The sequence below is a fragment of the Lytechinus variegatus genome, chromosome 2, assembly GCF_018143015.1.
Source record: "Lytechinus variegatus isolate NC3 chromosome 2, Lvar_3.0, whole genome shotgun sequence".
NCBI lineage: Eukaryota > Metazoa > Echinodermata > Echinoidea > Temnopleuroida > Toxopneustidae > Lytechinus > Lytechinus variegatus.
Window position 1 is genome coordinate 79,734,459 of NC_054741.1, and position 13,865 is coordinate 79,748,323.

Here is a 13,865-nt window from a genome sequence, read left to right on the forward strand (position 1 = left end):
TAAATATTATTATTCTATTCATTTCATTCATTTTTTGAATTGTTTTCTTTCTTTTCATGGTACTTGAGAAAGACTTTATGTGTCACCTATATTCCTTTAATCGTTCGTATAATACTTCCTGGACTTTAGGAATCATCGTCAATCTATCGAACCTCCTGGTTTTAAAGATGTGGGTTGATGATATTCTCTAGCATATACGAAAGCTTAATCGTTATAAGAACAAATCTTTGAGAACGATACGAGCACGCTGACGTAGCTCTCTATTTGTAATTACTATCGCTATCGTTCCTAACCAACCAAATATTTGCTGCAACGATGCAATGACCAAGGCTAACGGGGTCGATTTAAAATTCGTCTCGTTCTCGATACGTAACAAGGAGAAACCAAATTGCAGATAAAAGCCCATTGTTGATACGATGACAGTGACCACACCCTTCACCCTTGATACCGGAGGGGCGCCCCCATGGACACCTCCATCACCTTGCTGATTAATCCTACGAAACTCTCGTTGAATCCTAACTGCCTGTTTGAATGAGAGAATGCTTATGCAGACACTGCTGATGGTAAGCAATACAATGGATAGGTAAAACGGCGAGATGAAAGCAAGTGACCTTATTTTGATCCTAGTGTCAATTGTAGAAGTATTTTGAAGTGTGCCGTTAATAGAGGAAAAAGACAAGAAATAACATGTGAATGGGAAACCAGGGATGGGTAGAAAAGTCACAAAATACAGCAATGATATAGCGGAAATAAAAACTAAGACCATCTTTACTCTTTGTGGACTCGCCAAGGTAACGTATCGAAGAGGTTTAAAAAACATGAGAAGTCGATCCAAATGGAGGCTCATATATATGAGGATTGTAGGAAAGGGAAACATATGGTTCAGCATTGGTCGAATCCAACAGATGATAGCTGGGGATATTGTTTGGGTCATTTCGAGAGCTACATCGATGAATTCAGAAATAAATACGAGTCCATTTAAGACAGTCAAAATGCGAAAGAAGATGATCAAGTTCTGTTGTCGGGTTGTTGAGCAGGTCGCAAGAACGTAATGAGTGAACCCAATGATGAGAAGGGTAACGGTTAGAAGGATTGGCAACAATATGAAACCAGTTAATCGCTCAGTACGGTTGTACACGAAAAAGAAGCCACGCGATCCTGGTATCTCTTCTGTCGTTGCTAGGGTTGGGTTCATGATTAGAGATGTAAGGATCACTCTTGCCTGATAGAAAACTTCTAAAATCATGTACCTTTAATACAGTGTCCTGCATAAAATGGAGAAAGAAATAAAAAAGGTGAAGTAGGAAGAAATATAGAAGATTAGGGGGTAGATGGAAAAGACGAGTGAAAGAAGAACTAGAAAGAATTAGCAAGAGTATACAAAGGAACTTAAGATTGATTGATTGATAGATTTATTGGTTGATTGATTGGTTGATTGATTGATTGATTGATTGAGTGATTGAGTGAGTGAGTGATTGGTTGATTGATTGATTGAGTGAGTGATTGATTGATTGATTGATGAATAGTTGATCGATTGATTGATTGATTTATCAATGTTTAACGATGATACCAACGCACAATGAACGGAAAAATAGGAGGGAGGGGGAATATTAAGAAGATTCGAAACTAAAAAGAGGGGTTTCAATTCACCTTGCTGTAAAAATCATAAATAAAATTCCTTTAAGGGGTACTCCGTGCTGAAAATTATCCCATGTAAATAAATAGAATAAGATTCACAGAGAAAAATACTGAAATTTCATCAAAATCTTATTACAAATAACGAACTAGTTGGATTTTAAAATCAAGCAATGTTTTCTTAAATCAGTTTTATGCACGTCGTCATGAATATTTATCAGGTGGGCTGATAATATCTCATCCCAACTTTCCTTTATCCTATGTTATCACATGAAATCACAATTGTTTTATGTCTGAATAGTGTGTCTCCCTTAAAATGAAGTAAGCTGCAGGAATAAAATTTTAATGCACTAAATCAGTTGTTAATACATTTTTTTGGTTCTGGTAGGAAAAAATGAATAAACTTAATTTCATGTACTAAAATACAAAAGAACAAGGGGGGATATGACATCATCAGTTTGCTCATTGGATATGCATTAAAACATGCCTGGAACTGTTTCACTGGAATAATGCAAATCTTTGAAATGCTCTAGCTTTGATATTCTTTGTCCGATTTTTATCAATTTTTCTGTGTTTTGTTTATCTGATATTTATTTGTCCGTCACGTCATATTTCTTCCAGTATGTAGCACTCCTTTAAACAATTTTCAAATGGAGAATTCCTATTGCACTAACACCTGGATGACCGTCAAATCAACTTAAAAATTCACCAAAAAAAAGAAGATATTGATGTCTGTTGATGCTTGTATGACTTTTGGTGAGGACGATTATAGTCAAGGATAGAAGAGGCATAACCTTGTTTTTTTATATATACAATATTTTGTGATGGTTTCTTGTAAATTCGAGGGTGCTGATTACGAATCTGAATGATGCCACTCGTGTAACCTTGAGCATTTTCCGCAAATCGGCAAAATCCAATATGGCCGCCAAAATATGCAAATTACCCATGAAAACCATAAAATTGTCCGGTCATTGGCTGTGAAATGCATGAAATTGTGTGGAAGGGGTGAAATACTCTATAAAAATATTTTTTAACAAAATATTGATTTTACTGATATTCAAAATGGCCGCCATAGGTCATTGTATACCTTACTATGTACAATATGAATAGGGAAAAGTAATTTTCACAAAAATGAGCACTAAAATGCAAAAAATCGCGATGTATGAACGAATTAATATATGCAAATCATCATTACTAATGGGATATATCATTTGTAGTGTCATATATGGGAAAATTGCTGTATTTTGATATCTAAAATAGCCGTCACTGGCCCAAACAGTATTGCGTACAATGGCAACGGGGGCTAAAAAATTCACAAGAGTGATCACTAAAATGCTTATTATGATGATTAAACAGGTGGAATACTGACTATAAACATAATTTTTAACAAAATATATTATTAATACGCCATGTGTGTGGCGAATGTTGTATTTTGATATTCAAAATGGCTGCCAAAGGCCCTCAAAGTATTATGCACAATGAGAAATGAGAGAAAAGAAATCACAAGAGTGAGCGCTAAAATGCATTATATATGTGATAAATTAATTGGATACTGTCTAAAAACGTATTTTCTAACGAAATATATCATTCAGGTTTCAAGTTTGTGTTAAATACTGTATTTCGACTTTCAAAATGGCCGCCATCGACATTAACCGTATTATGTACAATGCAAAGTGGGAAACCAATATTCACAGAAATGAGCACCAAAAATGCACGTAATAGTGATCAATGAGCAAAATATTGTCTGAAAGCATAATTTCTATTAAGATGTATCATTTATTCTGCCAGATAGGTGATAAATACTGTTATTGGAAAGTCAAAATGGCCGCTATAGGCCCTTACAGTATTATGCACAATGTGAAAGGGAACAAATTATTTCAACAGAATTTGGCTTTGCTTGGTCAATTGGTGATGTATGAGTGGAATGTTGTCTGAAAACATGATTTATAACAAAATATATCATTTCTTATGTAATTTAGGTGATAAATACTGTATTTCATCATTCAAAATGGCTGTCATATGCCCTTTTTGTGAACATTATTTGTCTCCACCCAAACTGTATATTATACGATAAGTGGCTATGGTGGCCATTTTCAATTTAAGAATGCAGCATCTATCACCTTAATTACACAACATTATGATATATCTCGTTAGAAACCATGGTTTTAGACAATAATTCACCTTTACATCACAATTCACAATTATATGCAATATTTAGAGTCAAGCAAAGCCATATTCTGTCAAAATTATATGTCCCATGTTACAATGTACATAATACTTTTAGGACCTATGGCAGCCATTTTGGATTTCACAGTACAGCATTTATTACCTCCACCATGTCCACGACCCATATGTGATGTATTTAGTTAGAAATAATGTTTAAGACAATATCTTTTCTCGTACATCACAGTTATATGCATTTTATGATTCTCACTCTTGTGAAAATTAGTTTCCCTGTTCGCATGTTACGCTCTAAAAATTCGAATGTTAAATCAACATTTGAAAGGTTGGAGGAGTGACAATCTTTTCCAAATGTTACATCCAACCTTTAAAAAGCTGAATCCAACATTTTAAGTGTTGGGTAGAACCATTTAAAGTGGTAAATGCAACATTTAGAAAATGTTGTCACTCCTCCAACCTTTCAAATGTTGAGTTAACATTTTCTGTTTTTAGAGTGTACATAATTTTAGTTAGGGTTTGTTGAGGTTATTTTAAATGTCAAAATACAGTATTTATCACCTATATGTAAGAAGAAATGCGATAATTAAAAAAAATGTTTTCAAATAACGTTTTACTCATACAACACGATTATATGGATGTCATAGTCAAGCAAATCCAAATCCTTACAAAATTATATGTCCCAATTCACATTGTAGATAATACTGTTAGGGTCTATAGGGGCCATTTTGAATTTCATAATACAGTATATATATCATGCATGACAAAAGCAATGATATGTCTTGCTATAAAACATGTTGTCAGGCAATATTTTACTCATAGATCACAACTACATGCATTTTATGTTTCTTACTCGTGTGAAAATTAGTTTCGCCATTCGCATTGTACATGATGAATATAGGGGCTATGGCGGCCACTTTGAATTTCAAAATACAGCATTTATCACATAAATGGCATATTTACAATTATGTTTTTAGTCAGTATTCCACTCGTTTATCTTAATAATATGCATTTTAATGCTCAATCTTGTCATTTTTTGGGCCCCGGCCATTGTCATTGTACAATAGTCTTTGGGCCAGTGACGGCTATTTTAGATATCGAAATACAGAAATGTTCCCATTTATTACATAATACATTGATTATATATCTCATTAGTAATGATGATTTGCATATATTACTTCGTTCATACATCGCGTTTTTTGCAGTTGAGTGCTCATTTTTGTGAAAATTAGTTTTCCCTATTCATATTGTACATGATAGTGTATACAATGGCCTATGGCGGCCATTTTGAATGTCAGGAAAATAAATATTTTGTCAAAAATTATTTTTAAGATTGTATTTCACTCTTGCCACATAATTTCATGCATTTCACAGCCAATGTGCGGACAATTTTATGAGTTTCATGGGTAATTTGCATATTTTGGCGGCCATATTGGATTTTGCCAATTTGCAGAAAATGCTCAAGGTTACACGAGTGGCATCATCCAGATTCGTAATCAGCACCCTCGAATTGACAAGAAACCATGAAAAATATTGTGTATATAAAAAAAACAAGGTTTGGTCAATTTTCTATGGGACCTAATCTATCCTGGACTATTAAAATGTATTTCGGGATTTGAACCCGGACCCGAGCTTAGAACGGCAGTACCTCAACCACCATAACCACAGAGAAGGGATTTTGAATAGGGCGAGTCCGATCCAGTTGACGGACAGATAAATAGATTTTCAACCTCCAAATTTTCCTTTGTTGGGTTTTACGAGATTGATAAGCCGGCTGCCCTCCACACCTCGGCTAGATCCTTGCGTATGCTAAGAAACAGCACGCTACTCTTTTTTGTTTTGAAGTAGTATTTATTAAAACATTCAGTTCAAAATCATACAATAGTAAATTAAAAAAACATTGTTCACAAAGTCAAATAAACAAATTGTACACACAAAAAATACAGAATGTAACATTCGAGTCATCAGAAACAAAATAGTTATAACAAAATAATTCATAGTGACGCAATTGAACTGAATGAGTAAACAAAGTAAAGCCCTCCCATCCCAACTGCCCCCCCCCCCCACATCCCATCCAAGCCCAGGAAGCGCGACCTGCTTCCCTCCCCTCAACCCTACCCTCCATTTCAGTCCAACTGTATGCTTGAACTTTCTTAGCCTCAGCATCCCTAGAAAATAAACTTGCCCCATTTTCTGAAATGGTTTGTTAATAGACCTCTCTGTTCAGCTAGTTTTCTTTCTTCAAGTCTATCTTCTTGTATTTTTTCCTTAATATGGTTAAGGGTCGGTGGATCTTTTGTGTTTCTATTTTTTAAAATCATATACTTTGAGGATTATTATGTGACTTAATAATTGAGCCTCTCCTTTAGTTGACCCTTCCACGCCTACGTGTACACCTTTTTATCTATATTTGTAATGATAGGGAGTTGAAGCATGTTCCCACATTCTTTCCGTATAGTTTTTATTTTATCACATGAAAAGAATATATGATCATATGTTTCTTCTTCTTTACTGCAGAATGAACATAAATCATCTGTTGTCATTTTAAATAAATATAAATATTTTTTGTGTATAGTATATTGTGTAATATTTTAAATTGAAATTCTCTGAGTCTGCTGTTCAGAGTCGATTTTCGTGGTCTTAGAAAAATATCAGATAAATTTTTTTTTTGTTATATTATACTTTTTGGGGTATATCCGATTTCATACTTAAAAGAATTTCATATATTCTTTTTGATGTGATGTCTTGCAAGTCAAAAGTCCTGCCTTTTAATTGAAAATCCAAAATTAACTCACTATCTATGGAACTTTGACCCCCTTTTTTCAGCGAGTCCTTCCAAAAGTATGGAATGTTATTAAAAATTTCGAGTATCTTTTCTATTTCAAAACGATCCAAACCCATTTTTTGAAAGGTCGAGATAGACTTAATCTTCCCATCTTTATCTACAATATGATGGAGTTTATAAATTTTCTTTAAAAACAGCTTTTCATTATAATATGTTTGTCCTTTCAAACGGATGAACCTATTATTGAAAATGATCTCATTTCTTTTATTCTTCTCTTCTTTAAGTAAAAACAATTTCTTATTGAACCATACATCTAACATTTCTGTATAAAATTCTGGCAGTTCAAATCCTATCAAATTCATTGTGAGGTTACTAAAAAAAATTAGCAATCCTCCCATATCGTGTGCTAAGTATCTGAAATATTGTTTCCATTTCATTTTTGGCTCTCCCATTATAAGTCTTTTAATCCACATAATTCTTTGTGTCTTAATGAATAACTGAAAATTTGTCATTTTTAGACCAGCATGACCATAATCTAAATAAACAATGTCTCTTTGAATTTTATCTTTACCACCCCATAAAAATCCAAAGATCAGCGTATTAAGATCCTCAGTATTACCCATGCCGGGACAATGGTAAGAGAAGAAATGTATATCAATTTAGATGGTACAAATGTTTAATTAACTGAATTTTGCCCATTAATGTCAAATCCCTTTGCTTCCACCACATCAAAATTTTCTTTATTCTACTAAGTATTTCTTTGTAATTTATTCTTACTTGACTTTCTCTATCTAATGAAAAATATATACCTAAGATCCTAACCATCTGCTCCACTTTACCAAAAGGTAATATTTGATCTATTTGTTCATGGTGTCCCAGTAACATAATAAAGGTTTTATCTTTATTCATCCTCAAACCTGACGTTTCGGCAAAACATTCGAACAGCATATCTAACTTTACAATGTACTGAGTGTCTTTTACAACAATTGTCATATCATCTGCGTATAAAATTTGCTTAACTTCTGTATTTCCAAACTTAATTCCGTGAATTTCTGGATCAAGTCTTATTCTGTTAGCCAAAATTTCAATACATAAAATAAAGAGATAGGGGGATAACGCTTCAGAGTCGATCGGGGGGGGGGGTGGAGTGATCGCCCACCAACGAAAATATTGGGGGCAAGCATAGCGTTTACCCCCCCCCCATAATTCCGTAAGTGCCAAAACAATAAGATTATATAGTTTCACAGAAATTGGCGAATTGACCAAATACACTATAAAATTTTGTTTTTAGTACTTCTATAGTACAATATTTTCCGCGCTCTCCACGCGGGAAATGTTCTATCTATCGTTGGAACTTTTGTTAAGGTACATACGCAGGAATTTCAATATATAGTCATTCTTTGTTGCCAATGAATAAACAAGAAAATGGCAAACGCCTTTTTAAAGACGAATACAGGTGAGTTATGTATATAACTATGTTAATATACATATATGTTAATATATATATTTTAAATACTGAAAATTCCCCTTTTCATGACTGTTTTACCATAAATTTCGTCTCAGAATTTTGCCCCCGCATTGTTAAAAATATAGGTGCCAGGTAAAAATGGCAGAGGTAATAATGGCAGAGGTAAAAATGGCAGAGGTAAAAATGGCAGAGGTAAAAATGGCAGAGGTAAAAATGGCAGAGGTAAAAATGGCAGAGGTAATAATGGCAGAGGTAAAAATGGCAGAGGTAATAACAGGAAATAATGGCAGAGGTTAAAATCATTCTATCGACCTGTTTTGAAGGAGAAGATCCAAAGTGTGCTTAAAATTTGAATATCCGAGGAGCGATTTGACGCGAAGGCCGTGCATGAAAGTCGAGGAAACAAATACCAACTCAACTCGATTTGGTGCAGAAGATCTACAGTATGATTAGTTCAACGTTAGCATTCTAATTTTCTTCTAAAAAACATTTCTTATTATATATACTGTACATGGAGAGGCTTTTGGATTTTTTTTTTTGCACGGGGGTTTAACACTGGTCATTTATACCTCTGTCATACCTCTGCCATTTTTACCTTTGCCATTTTTACCTCTGCCATTTTTACCTCTGCCATTTTTACCTCTGCCATTTTTACCTTAGCCATTTTTACCTTTGCCATTTTTACCTCTGCCATTTTTACCTCTGCCATTTTTACACCGAGCCAAAATATATGTACCCTTGCATCTTATTCGTAATTAATAAAAGTACTTAAAATGTCAAATTTTCAGGTCTTAATATTATCATTACACCATTTTTATTTTTCAAAACAACAACTTTATATATGAAAACTTTCCAGGACGTGTTTCATCGTCAAGAATCTAACAGAGCAGAGTTACGAGTGCATCAAACTTGAACGTTTGGTCGTTAAATCATCAACTAATTAGATAACAGATTATTTTACTGCTTAAAACTACAACGATTAAAATCCTATTTACATGTTGCCCCCTCTCTTTTTCAGGAATTAACGGACAAGTCCACCCCAACAAAAACTTGGTTTGAATAAAAACAGAAAAATTCAACAAGCATAACACTGAAAATCTCATCAAAATCAGATGTAAAATAAGAAAGTTATGACATTTCAAAGTTTCGCTTATCATGACGAAAATCTTGCTTTGAAGAGCAGTATACCCCAGTTTCCCTTATCATCAAATCTCTTCTCCCAGTTTTACAAACCCTATTGCCCTCATGCAAGCATGAAATTTAAGTATAGAAACACCTGTTTCTTGACCTCGGTCCGAAGATAATACACCCCAGCATCAACAGTCACAGCAGGGGGCCACACACGATGGATTGCAATGTGTGTAGTTCTGGTGAGTGCATGGAGTTCCATGTATACACGCGTTGATAGAAACTTTTTTTCTTCCTTTCTTTCTTTTTTATTCGCTTACTTTCCTTATTTCGAGGTCGATTTTCTTCGTTCGAAATTGAAAATGGACTAGTATTGGATGTCTGAATGTAATATGCCTTTGAAAACGTGATTAATATCGAATACAATAATTTCATTCCGAAGATCCTTCTACAGGCAGACAAGTCTTACGTAATAGCACAGCTGTTGTTTATCATTTCGTCCTTGGCTCAACGCTCGTTTGGCTGGCCCGTGGTGGTGAAATTGAGACAAGGGGATTACCTGGCCAAGATGGGTTTATCGGGGTTGGAAATGTTGTTTGAGATTTTCCAAACGAAAAATGGTGTATACGACCGCAGTTTGCAGTCCGAAGTGCGGTCGAGAATCAAATGGGAAATTTTCGTAATGATTTTCAACAATATAGTTATATGAACGAGCCAGTTACATCCAAATGAGAGAGTCCATGATGTCACTCACTCACTATTTCTTCTGTTTTTTATTGTTTGAATTATACAATATTTCAATTTTTACGAATTTGATGATTAGGACCTCCTTGCCTGAAGCACAAAAGGTTAAAATAATGGAATTCCATGTGTTCAGGGAGAAGTGAAACTTCATTTCACATGACAATGACGAGAAAATAAAAATATTTCATATTTCTTGTAATTAAATACAAAAGAAATAGTGAGTGAGTGATGTCATCAACTCTCTCATTTGGATGTAACTGGCTCGTTCATATAACTATTTTGTTGAAAATAAGCGAAACTTTAAAATGCCATAACTTTCTTATTTTACATCCGATTTTGATGAAATTTTCAGTGTTATGCTTGTTATATTTTTCTCTTTTTATTCAAATCAAGTTTCTGTTGGGGTGGACTTGTCCTTTAAGACTAGATCCCATTTTCTTGTGTTTACTTACCCTGCAAACCTACAAAGCGTGACAGAAAAAACAACAACCTAGAATTATCTAATATTTCGAAAATAACTAGAGGAATGTCGTATTATTGTATAATTTAGAGTCTTTCTTTTCTTTTCACGTGGTTTAACTTATATCATTCCATGTTCACACATGTGGGATAATTGAATGAAAAAAAAACTGAAGAAAGGAGACCAAAGGACACTTGGTGGCCGATATCTTGATTTAAAAACTTCCCATGTCTAAAAAGTTCATCACTTATGTTTAAAGTATTTAGTTAACCAAATCTGTGAAAACGAATTATGGATACACAAGTATTATTCAATTAAGAAACAACTGTTAGTTTTCGATTATTTCCTTTAATTGAGGTGTCCATTATTAGGGCAATTATCACACTTTTTTAATCATCTTTTTTTTTAAATCTGGATAGTGCCCGCCAATTGACCAAATAAAAGGGGTGATTCTTAGCTGTATATATTGATATGTCATCGGTCTATATTTAGTTTCTGATAGGGTATATAATTATAAAATTGCGACAATTCCCACTTATGCAAATAATGACCTATAGCTATGTGATCAATTGCAAACATTTATTAAACAAAATTATTTTTGGTATAAGTGATGGAATAAACTTTTCTACACTTTGTACGAATAGCTATCAAATTAAGATATTAGCCAAAATCAGATCTCATATCCAGACTTCAATGGTAAATATCTGGCACGTCATTCTTTTAGGCCATTCGGCCGCCAACCTCTAAGTGTGTAAAATGCCCAACATAATGTGCTGCTGGAAAGAAATCCTTGATTGAATCAAGACTGTGCAGTTTTAATTCAAAGAAATTCAATTGTATTTAAGTCTATGCAAATAGGTATTTTCATCATTTCCTTTAGTTCCTGATCTCTCTGCACAAACGGCTACTTTGTCTCTAATAAGAAACATAAAATAATACAAAGGGTTTCACAAATATTTACGAAATGATTAGATTAAGAATGCATATATATGCTGATTTAGTGTAATAACGTGCAAAGTAGTAATTATTTGAGAGCTGATGCTTAAATGAAAATGCTATGTTGAATCAGCGATAATGGATTAAACAGATCCTACAGCGTTGCGGACATTTTTAATTATCTGCATTTTATACCATCATCTACAACTTTAATTATTTTGTCATGTTTTGAAATTTGATTCGATCGTCATCCAGGATTAATTGCAAAATGGATTCTTTCTTTCTACATCATAATTTATTCAGAAGAGATTATTTGTTGGTGCAAACTACAATACTGCACCTGGGATCTAACTCATGTATGTATGAAATAGTTTACATTTGTGTAATTTGGTTCAGTCAAATATAATTCCCTTAAACCTAAACGTGTTACTGCTTTTGCTAGACACATTAGGTACACACCACTTTGAGTTTTCGGAATGGGTCAATAATCAGTTCTGAATGAACATTCAGAACATCATTAAACATGTTCAATCTCCCCAACATCATTGTATGGGAAAAGTATCTTTACGAATTTTCAGTTTTGGCAAAGAATTTTAATGCAATTCTCTATACACATGTATAAATATAAATTTGTTATAGAACATTATTGAAATTAATGATGTAATTTAAGAGAAAACGGAGCATTATACATCGAAGCTCTGCATCAAATCTTCCCCATCTATATAGGTTACATTATAGACGCACGCCACAATAAATATCCATAAGATAATGGACATGGGGACATCTTTCGAAGCCTATATGGTCGGAAATCACAATTATCCTTAATAGGTGCACAAAGTCTTCATTAATTAAGCAGTAAAAATATTTACATTTGAATCACGCATTAAGCAAATCCCGGTCTTAGATGCAAAACACGGCGATATTCGATAATCATTACACTCAGTAAAATTTTACCAAATATTGGTTAGAAAGGGAACATGCATGTTTGCTGGTGTTTTTTAACCCCATATTGGGCTATTTACAAAATGTATCTTTTTACCCAACCAACATGCATCTTCCCATTTTACCCAATATTGGGTAAACCTATTTTAAGTGTATAATAATTGATAGCCCACAGAAACGTGACATTGGTATATGAAAATATATGGTTTAAGTTCATTTGATTAGTAATAACATTAACAAAAATGGACAATGAATATTTCTAAAAGGTTTTCCTCAGTATGACAAGTGTAATTTTCTATGATTAAAATTCATTCAACCAACTAAACCTTTTATTTAACCATTATGCAAATGTATTGGCCAAAACTGATTTCTTGTATTTGGAGATAAATAAGAAAGTTATAACCGACAATGGAGCTTGCCCATAACCCAAAATTGAAATTTCATGGTTCGTAAATCTCTCAAATTATAAGAAATTAAAGTTTATTTTATGTACCTGTGAACATGTTCAAATTGTTTAGAGTGATTTTCATTTCGATTTACATGCGATTGATGATATCTTTCTCTCCACATCATGATTACTGAGAGATAGAGAGAGTATAAAATATCATGGAATGACAATCAAATGGCAATACACTCAATACAAAAGATGCCAGAGAAAGAATAGATACCAGAACTTACCTTTATCACAAATCAATGTTTCCTTTCCAGAAAAACAGTACTTCTTAAGCGACGAACTTTCGAAAATCCTCTAAAAATCTAAACTGTTGAAACGAGCACCCTCTTTTGTACTACTTTGCCAGTAAAGCTGAATACCCTCGCGACGTGCGCTTAAAGTTTGTTCACCTTGTTTGTAAGATCAATTTACTTCTTCTGAATCTTCTGTTCAACAAACTACTCACATTGAATATGTTGAATGCTTCTGTATCTTTGAACCTGCCTTAAGCCAGTTCGTAGTTCCTTTCTGCGCATGATCTAAAGATTCTGCGCATGATCAGAGGAAGGTCATTTGTACTAAAATGACATGGTGGTTTAAAATCTAATGAGATAAGCACCAACTTAGATGTCTTGATTATTCATTTATTCTTTTGAATTGTGTTTTTCATTTACATCCAAAAACAACAACAATGCGTCCAAGAACGCACAGTTTGCCAAGTACTTTGTGCAACATGCTATGATGTGCATGCAAAGTAGGAATGCAACATACTTTCATAAAAGTGTTCATTGGTGTGCGATCCTGGTCACCTGGTCTATTCAATTTATTCATCCTGCAATGTAAGGCATGCTTACGTAATATCTTGCATTGAAATCTGCCTATCATAATGAAAGAAATGAAAGGTCATTTGACCAAAATTGTCCATGAAGTAACTACGAACTGGTCTATAGCAACATTGATAGGAGACAGTCAAAATCCAATTAAATATGCCGAGGAGTGATCACATTTTCAAAAGAAATTCAACAGAAAATGTTGGATTCACCGTGATAGCAGTTTATTTTACCACACTAAAAGTTTGGAATGTAATATTTTGAAAATGTTTAGTGTGTCCAAGTTCGTTCAGAAAACAGTCCACAGGAAGAATCATCCATAGACT

General features: G+C 33.7%; 1 protein-coding gene across 1 annotated transcript; it reads right to left on the minus strand.

Moving 5' to 3' along the window:
- LOC121409649 lies at nt 1-13,264 on the minus strand. The gene is made up of 2 exons (XM_041601558.1): nt 12,955-13,264; nt 1-1,265 (listed from the first exon to the last, which is right to left on the minus strand). Exon 2 carries the CDS (start codon nt 1,244-1,246, stop codon nt 212-214), a length of 1,035 nt encoding a protein of 344 aa, XP_041457492.1. The 5' UTR covers nt 1,247-1,265; nt 12,955-13,264; the 3' UTR covers nt 1-211.
- Nucleotides 13,265-13,865: the final 601 nt, after the last annotated feature.

Bases quoted from the DNA above. Each gene is read 5' to 3' on its own strand.
- LOC121409649 (XM_041601558.1), bottom strand. From the start codon at position 1,246: ATGATTTTAGAAGTTTTCTATCAGGCAAGAGTGATCCTTACATCTCTA.